This window comes from Lytechinus variegatus, chromosome 3 (assembly GCF_018143015.1).
Source record: "Lytechinus variegatus isolate NC3 chromosome 3, Lvar_3.0, whole genome shotgun sequence".
NCBI classification, from domain to species: Eukaryota; Metazoa; Echinodermata; class Echinoidea; order Temnopleuroida; family Toxopneustidae; genus Lytechinus; species Lytechinus variegatus.
In genome coordinates, this window is record NC_054742.1 from 46,796,467 (window position 1) to 46,808,621 (window position 12,155).

General features: G+C 34.9%; 1 protein-coding gene across 1 annotated transcript in view; it reads right to left on the bottom strand.

Moving 5' to 3' along the window:
• Positions 1 to 976: 976 nt before the first annotated feature.
• Positions 977 to 12,155, bottom strand: part of LOC121411185 (zinc transporter ZIP12-like) — a 54,932-nt gene continuing 43,753 nt past the window's right edge. Inside the window, exons 10-13 of the mRNA XM_041603749.1 lie at positions 11,432 to 11,584; positions 10,800 to 10,987; positions 3,761 to 3,874; positions 977 to 2,345 (exon numbers count right to left, since the gene is read on the bottom strand). Coding sequence (XP_041459683.1) covers positions 2,199 to 2,345; positions 3,761 to 3,874; positions 10,800 to 10,987; positions 11,432 to 11,584 — 602 coding nt within the window. The 3' untranslated portion in view covers positions 977 to 2,198. The remainder of the gene's footprint in view (positions 2,346 to 3,760; positions 3,875 to 10,799; positions 10,988 to 11,431; positions 11,585 to 12,155) is intronic.

The following is a 12,155-nucleotide window of genomic DNA, read 5'->3' on the forward strand; positions in this document are numbered from 1 at the left end:
CAGCAGCATTTCACTTGAAAATATGCCAGAAAGTGGTAGCTATCTACATTGCAAAAAAAGTATACATCAAACTAGATACAAATGTTATTTAAAGATCAATATATATATATATATATAGTTCTTCTTTTTTTTGCCATTCGCCGTAAAACAAAACATTAACAATAATTCAAAATAGGTTTAATAAAGACGGAAATAACGTGTAAACATTTAAATCGAAAGATTAGAATTAAAGCCCAAGTCCCTGGCAGGAAAAGTGTGAAACTAAATGCCGATGGCAGGGCAAACAAATGTAGAGTATACAGATATAAGAAATAATATATGATAATATCTATATAGATGAAGAAGTAAAGGAAAAGAAAATGTTGAGTATGGAGAAATGGACGTGGAGAATAAGCATAAATCGGGTGAAATAACCACTGTCGAATACAATTCAAACATTTATATCATGATGGGATCAACAGCATATATGTCATGAAAGGGAACCTTGCAAAATGAATACGCCATGGATTACAAATAGCATCTGCGGGAAATACGACAACAAGAACATAATAAATTGATAAGGCTGATAGTAATGATAACAATGATGATGAAACAAAACAATAACTTCAAACTAAATATTAATTTGTTTTTAAATACTTTTTGGAAGCTCTGCATGACGGATTATTCCTAAATAATATCATAGCTGATCCACAGGACACAGCCAAATCAATTCATTATCATTATCCCATTTAATTAATGTGAGTTTATTGCTCAAATGTTTTACTCTCTATTATTATTGTGAAGAAATATGGAATAACATATTGAAACTTGTGTATCGATACATCGTGACCCTAAAGTTATTTTTGTTGAATATCCACTGTCGTGTTCATGGGTGCCTCATTACGTGTTTTAAGACTAGGGGCCCGTTTCATAAAGGACTTGCAACTGTTGTAACTTTGCCATTATGGCAATAACCATGGTAACCTTGATTATGATTGATCATGAGCCCCGTTACCATGGTAGTTGCCATTATGACAAAGTCACAACAGTTGCAAGTCCTTTATGAAACGGGCACCAGTTTTAGGAAATATCTGAAAGAAAAGACGAGTCGTGAAATTCTCGATAAGCAATTTCGAAACCGGACTGAAAGACACAACAGAACAAGACAGAGGATGATGGCTATTCTTTTGGCTTTCAAACATTCACTTATCGATATCCCTTTCAACTTTCGGTTACTACAGGACGTGCAGAGAGCTTATGATTTTGTGAAACTCAAGAAAAAAACAAACAGCTGCAGTTATAAAGCAGATGTGTGAAAGTGGAGATAAATTTCACCTCGGAAATATCGGTTTAACTTTGGGACCTTCTTACATTTACACCCTGAACGTGACTAAAATTGCTGTATTTCTTCATCTTTATATGCCTTGTCGAACATACATTATAATTAGATGAATGAAAGATAGGTTGTAGCTTTGGGTATTTTCTCAAAGCTTCCTAGTTTCGGACTTCCATAGCAAGTAACTGTGTTGTTTGCATTCATTTATACACTTTTTTCTGTTAATGGACTATTCCTATTTCAGAGATTCAAAACAAGTAAATTGACAAGATGATAGAATTGGTTATAATATCGTGTTTTGAAATTTTATTGTCTTTTCACACAGTCAAAACTAACTTAAACAACCTGTATGCACTTTGCACGGCCTAGTTTAATATATAAACTTATCTGCTGTAGTTTAAGAGCTCATATAAATTTTTCATTTCATTCAATTCAATTTCGTTCATTTTCCTTTCCAACAACTACAATTATTCGATTTTTATCGTATATCTTAAAAATAAACATAAAGAAAATAAAGCATTTCATCCTGGTCTCCAGGAAATTATGAATACGTCTCTTTGCTCAGAATACAAGACACAAAGTTCCATCTTTATTCCAGTAGTAAGAAACATGCTATGAGTGAGTAAAGAATAATATGTATCACACACACGTTTCGAAAAATATACATTCAGCAAATACTTCTTTCAACCCGCCAGCCACGTATTCTATTGAAAATGAATAAAAACAACAAAATACCGATAAACAGTTCCAAAAATATGGAGAAGGAAATTTGATAAAAAAGGCAGCGCTTCAATCGATACTTCCATCGAACATAATCGTCTGGGGTTTCCTGAAAGAAGGATTACGTCATTGAAAGATGGAGTGCATGGGGACGTGACCTTCCTCAACGGTTGAATATATTCAAATGCAGCAGGTCTTCCTCGTAGTATGAGAGTAGAAACATGAGGGCCCAGCCAACCAATAAGCCGATATTTTGACAGATAAAAACCGCCAGCTTGGATCTCTTTTCTGATTTTTCGTTGAGCGCCATCTGTCGATTACATTTCATACGCAAAGAGAAAAGAGACATAATACGTGATAAGAATTTTGAATCGACAATCTACGATCACCGATACCCTTTCTTCGGAAAAAAAATCATATCATGTGGAAATCTTAGTGCGGTTTTAATTACATAATTCCCTGATGTAAAATTCTTATGATGAACTTCAATTCAAAGCAATGCATTCAATGATATTGATCATATTCACCAAACATATTTTTCGTTTAAGTTACATCTGAATCAACATGGCTTCACTTTTCAACGAAAGAATTTTTATCAAAGTCAATAACTTGTAGTAAAGCCGTCCTTATACCTTAACTTTTGTGAAAACACTAAGTCGATTCGTGAAGCCATACACATCAAAGACAAATTTGCCACTTTTTAAGGAATAGATTTTGACGATTTATTTTGTCAAACTTCTTATTGGTAAATGTTTAAAAAAATGATGCATTACTAAATCCATCCAGATTATTGAGGCAAATAAAAAAAATGTTCCCAAAGACCCCAAGAAAGAATTATTGTATAAACATCCAAGAGATAACTTCAATCAAGTGCTTTAAGTTGTTCAGATTTCTTGTCACGGCCGGGAAAGGGGGGGGGGGTATTTTCCGGGGCATGCCCCTCCCGGGATTACTGTCCACAATCTGCTATTTTCTCTCCCTCTTGTAGCCCTTTTCTAGCCGTCTTGTAGCCCTTTCAAAAAATGGCGAATTTTGTCAATGCAGATTTCTCCTTTGAAATTAGTACATGAAATGGCTACAAAACGGCGAATTTTATCCAATTAGATTTCTCCATATAGACATTAGTACATTAAGTAGCTACAAACAGCAAAATTTGTCTATTTTGTGCAGCTTTACTCACTGTGGTTGCTTTCTGTGTAGTTATTATGGTCGAGAGAGCACATATGAAATGACCGAAATAAACAGTGAAACTTCAGCCTTTAATGTGTGCTTACTCAGGCATGACCTGACGGTATTATATATTTCACAGAAATCTTATAGTAAGTCCAAAAAGTCTAACATGCCCAAGAACATTTAAACCAAGTTATATCTTTTTTAATAATGAAAAGTTACGCCATTTTTATGTAGGAAATTTCCATTTCTGCGTTATAAAACACAAGTTATAACAGAGAGAAGGATCTGATGAATAAAGCGAAACAATGAAATAATAGCAAAATTATGTATCTGGTAGGCGATTATTATGCTGGAAGGCCGACCTTTATCATTTAAAAAATTTTTTTTATGCTTTTTGACCTAATTTCTGCCGGAAACAATTGCCGCATTGGAGGCTGTTCCACAAAGTAATAATTATTATTTCATCTAAATTTCCTGCAAATTTAAAGAAATTTGCCATGTTCTTTTTCTTAATCCCCGCCCTCCGAAAAAGTGGTAATTGATATATCATACCTCTTGTAGCCAGCTATGTCTATTACTCATCGCTGGTGATCTCTTCAACGAAGTCGACGATGATCCGTGAGAGTGACCATGACCGTGATCACCTTTCCGTAACATTCCACCAAACTAAAAAAACAAAGGAAGCACATAAAAAATTCATAGAAGTGCCAAGGTTCATTGTTATATAAGTAAAATTGTATGAGCAAATACATTCGTTCATTTAGTTATTTCCTCTTTAAGGACATTCATAGCATATAATGATTAAGAATATTCCAGAATGTCTCAATAAAGATTTGTTAGGCATGCTATTTAATGAGATAGGGTAATCTTTGTTATTTCTGGAATGTACTAAGATAGACAATAGAATGCTATAGTGGCAGTGAAAAGGACAATAGGATTACCTATGTTGTTTACATTGTTAATTTCACTGAGGTCATTCAAGAGTCTTCCAGAAGTGGACTATTCTAGGAAGAAGGATAATGTTCGTTTTATAAAGACAATACTTGAAGCTTCCAGAATAGTGGATAATTTGTATATAAGCTGGCAGTTCGCAGTGGCGGATCCAGAGGGGGGCGCCCCGGGCGCGCCCCCCCCCCCCTCTATTTTCGCCGGATTTTTTTTTTTTTTTTTGATGGTTATATTTACTGGATTGGTACAATGTAGTCAATTTCAAGGGCTAGATCTAGTCAAAACTATATTTTAACTTACGCTCATGGCCTTTGTGTTCGCACAAATGCACCTCTGTCATACTATATTGCAATATGTAAATTCCGGAATTCCAGGGCGCGCAAGTCGATTGGTTGGAAAGTTGCACCACTTGTAATCGGGAGTTGCAGTGCCCAGTGTGAAGATGTTGGATTGGATATCATTTTTTCCCGAAATTTTGTGTTTTTTGTAACATGCGTTTGTCCGTCTTTATGGCAAATACATGTAAATTGTAAGTAACAGATCGCGAGAGAAAGTGTCAACGATGCGAATGATAATGTCTATCCCCGACATTATTCTTCACTCAAAGATGAAGCCCTATATCGGGCGCCACGTGCGCAGCATTATCATTCTGCCTTGGTCATGTACGTTTTCACTGAAATGTATAGGTCAGACATATTTGTATTTAATGTAAACTAACTTTTACACTTTCTGGTAGATTCAGAGGCATATTATCCAGGGCGCCCCAACTAAGTTTCGCCGAAGCAATCATTCCAACGAATTATCAAGGAGCAAAATTGTATATTCTCAATCACCAGTCGACAAATGACAAAATGGGAGGATACGGTATTAAATCTAAAGCGGGACATTCTCATAACATTCCTCCAATCGCGCTTACGTGATAATGCATTGTACGGCAAAACTTCCTTGAATTAATCATGCATGTCATAGAAATACATTTGGGTGTGATATTCGTTATTAAATAATTACTGAAGTATTTCACTTACGAAAAACGTATATAATATTTTGTGGCTATGCCCACAGAACCTCGAGACTTGCACAGGCAGCAAACGGGATGTATATACAGTGCGTATCAAAAAAAAGTTTACACTTTGAAAAAGCCCTGGGAATTGAAAAATATACAACATGTGGGTAATTTTTTCATATATAATCTTGGGTTTGGGTCTCATCTATCCAATGAAAGTAAAAGTTTTGACAGAATGTTACGCTTGAGTGAGCACTGTCCATTTTTGTAAAGCTCGCAGAAATGCTCATTTTCATACTGTGTCAAGGGGAAAGGGTGAAATCAAACTTACCCTGCGAAAAATTTCTCTTACATTTCCCTTGCACTTTTAGTCACTTGAAATAAAACGGATACATTCAAGCATTTTGCAACAATTTTGCCACCCAAATTGAAATTTCAACACTTAGTAAGCACAACCTTTACCCTATTTGTGCCAGCTGGATCTGGGGGCATAACTGAATCTGAACAAAAGTTTACATCAGACATCTCCAGCAATTTTTCACTAAGTTCTTATCATTTAAAGTGGGTTTACATTTCATTTTTCATTTGAACTTGTTTCTCCACACTTTTCCCAAGCTTGACAATGATTAACAAAATAAAAATCAAGCCTAAGCCATTTCATGTAAATCACATCTCTGTGTAAGCAAATATCGTCACAATGGCCTCGGTGTGTGGGGGAGTGGTGTGGGGCGCAATGCACTCTTTGAAGTATTTTGTGCAAGGAAACAAGTTACAAAAAGGTAAAAGATATCCTCAAATCAATTTTACTAGCTAAATTCCACGTGTTCTTCATGATTAAGGTCTACTTTTATTCGCATAACTATTTCAAAGTTCTGCGCAAATCATTTTTCACTAACTTTTCAAAAGTAAGTGGTGCTCACTCAAGCGGAAATATTTTTCAACAATTATAACGTCATTTGCTTAAATGGATCTGTACCAATGCTAAAATGTGGAAAAATCTTCACGATATTACAAATGCATAATTTTACAGGATTTTTTCTAAGTGTAAACTTTTTTTGTGATACACACTGTAGTGCAGAGCTTTAAAAGTATATCCCTTATATATTATAGTGTGAGTAATTAAATTCCACTATTTCGTCTGTTCTTCGTTTGTCTTGCATAAATAAACTTTCCATATTTTCATCTTAAAAAAATAAAAGTCATGATTGAGCTCAAACTTGGCAGGAATAGCTTTGCCCAACAGAAGGCAATCAATACAGTTTACAACATTTACTTTGTTGGTTGGAAAGCTAGTATACATTGATTCAACATGTAGAAAAAACATCAAATTGGAAGCCTATATGAATTCATGGTCTAAACAAGTTGTAATTTCATAAATGAAAAGCTTACAAAATGCCTTCTGAACTCTGTATACCGAAGACGAGCCTCGGTTTATTTTACATTTTCTGCCACTGATAGTTATAACTTATACAATTATGGACTGGATATCAAAGCTCCTTACATGTATTTTCTAGCATTTTATCATTGACCTTATTTAATTATTTGTGGTATAGTTTTAACAAGTGCTTCGTAAAAATTGATTATCTTATGTTAAAATAAATATGAATACAATTTCATCCTGGCTGGTCATAAGTTAAGATGGCAACGCGATGAGAGACTTTGAACGTAAACAATAAAAATGATGAGAATCCCCTTAAGAAGCATTATATTACTTTGAGGTTGTGCAGAATGACTGGATTATTGAAGATGATTTGAAAATAATACGAGGGAAAAGGTTGATTACCAGAAGATGATGTCGTTTTTTCTGTAGTTTGTAACAATTTACTGTGCATTTTGGGGAAAAAAGAACCAAATTTTATGCATGTTGCCATACGACTAAACAATTCTCGTTTGAAACACACAATGTAAATACACAAATGACAATAAACAGAATGGATTATTCGGAACTTATCGATTACAAGTCTCAGTTTCGTATCATTTAAATTTGACGTTTCAATCACACGATGCAAGCAAGTGAAGAGCCTTTGCCAAATGTTTATACGGTGTGTGACTGGAAACCAGCTCCTAAATGAGTCAGTATGTGTCTTTTATTCATGAAGTTACAGTGATTTAAGTGTGCATTTTTCTTCTAAAGGTGCTCTCAAAATACGACTTTTGGACATGATTTTTTGAAAAAGTCCTTGCCGTGGGAGGGGGGTATCCCCCCTCCCTATCCCCCCTCCCACACCCTCCCCCCGCTCGGTCGCTTCGCTCCCTCGCCGCTGGCGCCCCCCTATTTCAAAATCCTGGATCCGCCCCTGGTTCGTCAAGGACATCATCATATCAGATCAAAACTCAGAATTTCACACTAGACTTAATGTCAGAGCATAGTTTATTTCCAACTGGAATGTAAAATTTATCTTCCGTGGAATTATTTACACGCCATCAATGAACTGTTTGCAGTTACTTTGAGAGAGGAATTATCAGTTCTCTTCGAAATCATCAACCTGTTTAATGAACGATTTTAGACCCATGGAATGCTGAAATTAACTGTTAATCATCATCAACATCGTCTTCACAGATATTTCAACTCGTTACAGTGACTCTTGTTATTCATCGTGCTTCAACATCAATTTCATCATCGCCATCATTGTGAAATTTAATTTAAGGAAACATCGCCAACCAAATTGGATTTTATCTGAATTAGATACGCCACTATCATAACTTTGGATTGATATCTGACACTTCAAGAGATGTAAGATCATTATTATTTTTTATGTGTTTAGTGTATGGTAATTATTTCCTGTACTGAAAAAAAAAGGAAATCAAATTTAAAACTTAATTTTCATTGTGATTTTGTTGCAGTATCGTAACATCATTACGTCATGTACGTTGTGGTCAATGTTCTAAATATGGGGAGCCAAAATGACAAGTACCTACTTACCTATCCTTTTAAAAGCATTTTTTGTATACATATCATTATCATTATTATTATTACTATTATAAATATTATTATTATCATTATTTATTAATTCCCGTAACTTAAAGTCACGAAAATCTTCCTTGGAAACCACACAGATTTACCTCACTTAGTCATAAAAATAATATAGTTCACACTAACTAAAAACACTAAAACACTAATGCGCTGGTCAATACGCTTGCCACTTAATATGTAGATCGATTCAACTCTAATTGTCTAAGTACAGATTTTTTCTCGTATGATGTATCATAAGACAAAACAAATTACAAGCATGATACTTTGACTCCATTATTTTTTTCTTTTCTATATTTTGCCACATTCTACGATAAACGATATCTCGTTCATGCATTGTGAATGCTGAATATAAACAATATGATGATAATAGGCTGCAAGATTGACATGACTTGTTTATAATCTATTTTTTGTATATATACAGGAACAAAAGTAGCCAAAAGGTCACTCAGCTTTCCGTGACAGCTCAAGAAGTATGACCATGACTACATTTGGCATGGGTAAATTGACCCAATCTCACAATGGACTATTTATATCCTTGTATGTAAAACAAGAATCGGGAAACGCCTTTTAACCAAAATAACCATTTGAATCGATAAGTGCACGTTTCCTTCTTTGTTTTGCGTTTAAAAGAAAATTCATTTGAGTAGTATTTCGCTCTCCGTAAAGCATCAATGTTATGTTTTTAACGCGTGTCACTTCCTGATATTTTTGGTTGTGTTATTGAACGTATTTATAGGGTGAAGGGGGTACGTGTCCTGGGTGCACTTTCAGTGGTCGCATATATAAAAATGAAGAGAAAAGGCAAAGGAATTGAGGCGAAGAAAAGGAATACCACTGAATGTGATTAATACCCCCGTCCTAAAACGATGTTGATGCAGTTTACAACACATTAAGAAAAAATGAAACATACATATCTTTACACTGGGATGATTTATATATATATATAAAATAAACTTTGAAAAATGCGCGATTTTAGCACGTGCCCCGGGCACCGTTTGTCCTAGATACGCCACTGATGTACATACAATTCTTTTTATTGACACTTTCTTGAAACAAAAACAGATACAAGGATATGCCAATTATGATCCGAGTAGCATAATTCAAGGAATCGTAGGCATATTTTAACATACCACTCTAAAAAAAAACCAAATGTTGATTATTCGAATCAATATAACGAACGACGTCATTGTGATATATCAAGAATTCTTTATGGAATACATTGACACAAAAACCTTGTCTAAAACTAGGACGTCTGTTGCACTTTTTGGAAAATCTGCCAGGATTATTGTCAAAATGCGGCTTTGGTAGTGTTGTTGCAGGTGTTTTAAAATCTCTACTATCCACTGGCGTAAATCCGGTCTGAGCAGTGCGGGAAGATAACATTATACTGACCTGAAAATTCAAAATTTGGGGGATACGCCCATGGGTGTCGATCGGTATTCATGGTTGGGGGAATGACTGACACAAAATTTGTTCACTGAAAGGGATTTTTTTTCTTTTAGTTTGGAGGGGGTCGTCTTTGGTATTTTTTAATACGAGTCTTTTTTTTAGGGTGGCAGGCATAAAGAGCAAAGTTTATTATCTTAAAAGCTGCGAGCGAGCAAAAAAAATTGACCATTTTAATACAAAATCTAATTTTGTGATAGACATGATCTTTTAAAATATATATCATATTTCTTCCATTTCTTTCTCTTTCCTTCTTTCTTTGTTGTGAAACATTCTTGGAGGTCCATGGCCTCCATACCTCACGTCTGCATGGCAGCTAGTGGGGAAGAAGAAGTCCTTAAGTTTTAAGTATAATGTTTGCTTTATTTCTACAATACTAGATACTTAAATGGACTATAGCTATAATGCGAGCGCGAAGCGTGCATGAGCTGAAATTTTGGGAAAAATTGACCTGAAAATGAAGCATTTTAAAGTCTCTTATCGGTTCTCATGGCTATATCCATTTTATACATTCTTTAAAATCACAATTCTAATTTTTAAATACATTTTCTTTAGTATACGCAATGTTAGCTGTTTCACTAATGCCAGGGCGATGTGCGAGCTGAATTTTTTTGAAAAATTGACCTGCATTCCATTGTCAAGCATGCATGCCCATGGTCTTCATAATAATCAAATTGCAATATTTCTGTGCATGCAAAGTCAAATTTTCATTAGGTGGACATGCGTTCTTACTGATTGCTTATTCCATCTTCTATCAATTTTTCGCAAGACATGTTTTTTTACATCCTGGATAAAGACGATCAGTGCCCATAAGCATCTACAATATTGATCTTACTCTGATGGGATCTAACAGGCCTACATGTACAAGGAAAGAGTGCAACTTTTGTAATACAAACCGAATCTCCAGAGGAGATATTTCGCATTTTTGATCACTTTAATCTTTTTTAAAAGAAATTGGATGGACATACCTAACATTTGATCATGTTGGTTTTGAGATTGTAATATCAAAATAGAAAAAAACACATCATTTGGTGATAAAGAGACAGTATGATAAATGAAAATAGTCCAAATGGATTAATAGGGAATAAAGAGATGGAAAGAAGACACAGGCCAGTGAATTCACATGTTTATGTCAAGAAATACAGAAAGGTGAATGTGGGCTTGGGGACAATTAAATTTAACTGTAATAATATGAATGAATCGTCGAAATGAAATCTTACCAAATCAACCATTGAAATATATAGAAAAAAGCCAGCGGTGATTGCGAAAAGCCACTGTTGGGCGCCCTCTCTCGTCCCAATAATTATACCTAGATATAAACCTGCGAAGGCTGAACAACCGCTGGCGAAGTTCCAGAACACCGCTCGTTTGTTGCTCATTCCATTCTCTATTAAAACACCAAAGTCACCTTTCATAAAAAAATAAATGGCAAATCCCCAAAGAACATGTTAATATCATCGAACTGGCAAGACCAATAACACTAGCACACGACAATGTCAAGTATATTGATAAAGATTAATATTGAGATAAATTGATTTGATATAAATTATTTGATACATATTATCTGTACGATTTAGAAAAAAATGCTGTAAACTGGTAGCTGAATTAACCGATTCGAGGAAAAATGCAATCATCTGAATTTATGCCATATCTGGGAAGCCACACTCAATCTTTATTTCACGTCTGTATGTATTATGTCTTCTTTCTTTTATTCCCCCTCCTTTACTTCATTCTTGTTTTGCCTCCACAGTTTCAAGACGAACGGGAAAAAAATATATTCGGCTCGTTACGCCACTGCCCCATACCCCATCGGCCAGCGGCACCCCTGTGATATCGAAGACAATGTACTTACCGAGCTCATGTGGTATTTCGTGGCATAATATAGCAATACTCGTCGATATTCCAACAAATATATTGGACGTGAAAGCCGCTCCTAACACTAAACCATCCATCACGTTGTGTAAGGCATCCCCTAACAGCACCATGATCGAAACAGGTGTTAATCCTATGGGAGTTAAAAAATGATTAAAAAAATACTTTTCTTTTCTGCATTTGAAGATGGAGTTATGAACGAGACCCACCATCCCTCTATACACAATAAAAATATCGAAGAAGAATTAAAGGTGATATTAAATCATAATAAACTTGTCAAGATTAAAAAACATATATTTATGGACAGATTTTTGATGATATATATTATGTATCGGGGCGGGTAGCTCTACATGTTTTTCAGTTTGTTTATTCGTTGTTTGTTTGCAAGCTACATGTTTGCATGTTAAAACCTGAAAATGGGACATTTGAAGCATTTTGTTTTATAGTGATAATGACGTATTTCTAAGCAGTAATTCACATACTTGTGAACGTGAACCTTTGAGACCAAATTTGTGACGCCCGGGGACGCGGTTACGAAATTAGCAAACATTATGTAAATGGGTGTCAGACTGAAATTGCTCTAAAACATATATAATATACATGACAAAGTCAATACAAAATCTGTTTCATGTAAAATTTCTGAATGAGTGATTATTCTTACTTTTATTGACAATATAGCCATTAATTTGATGATATTTACGACT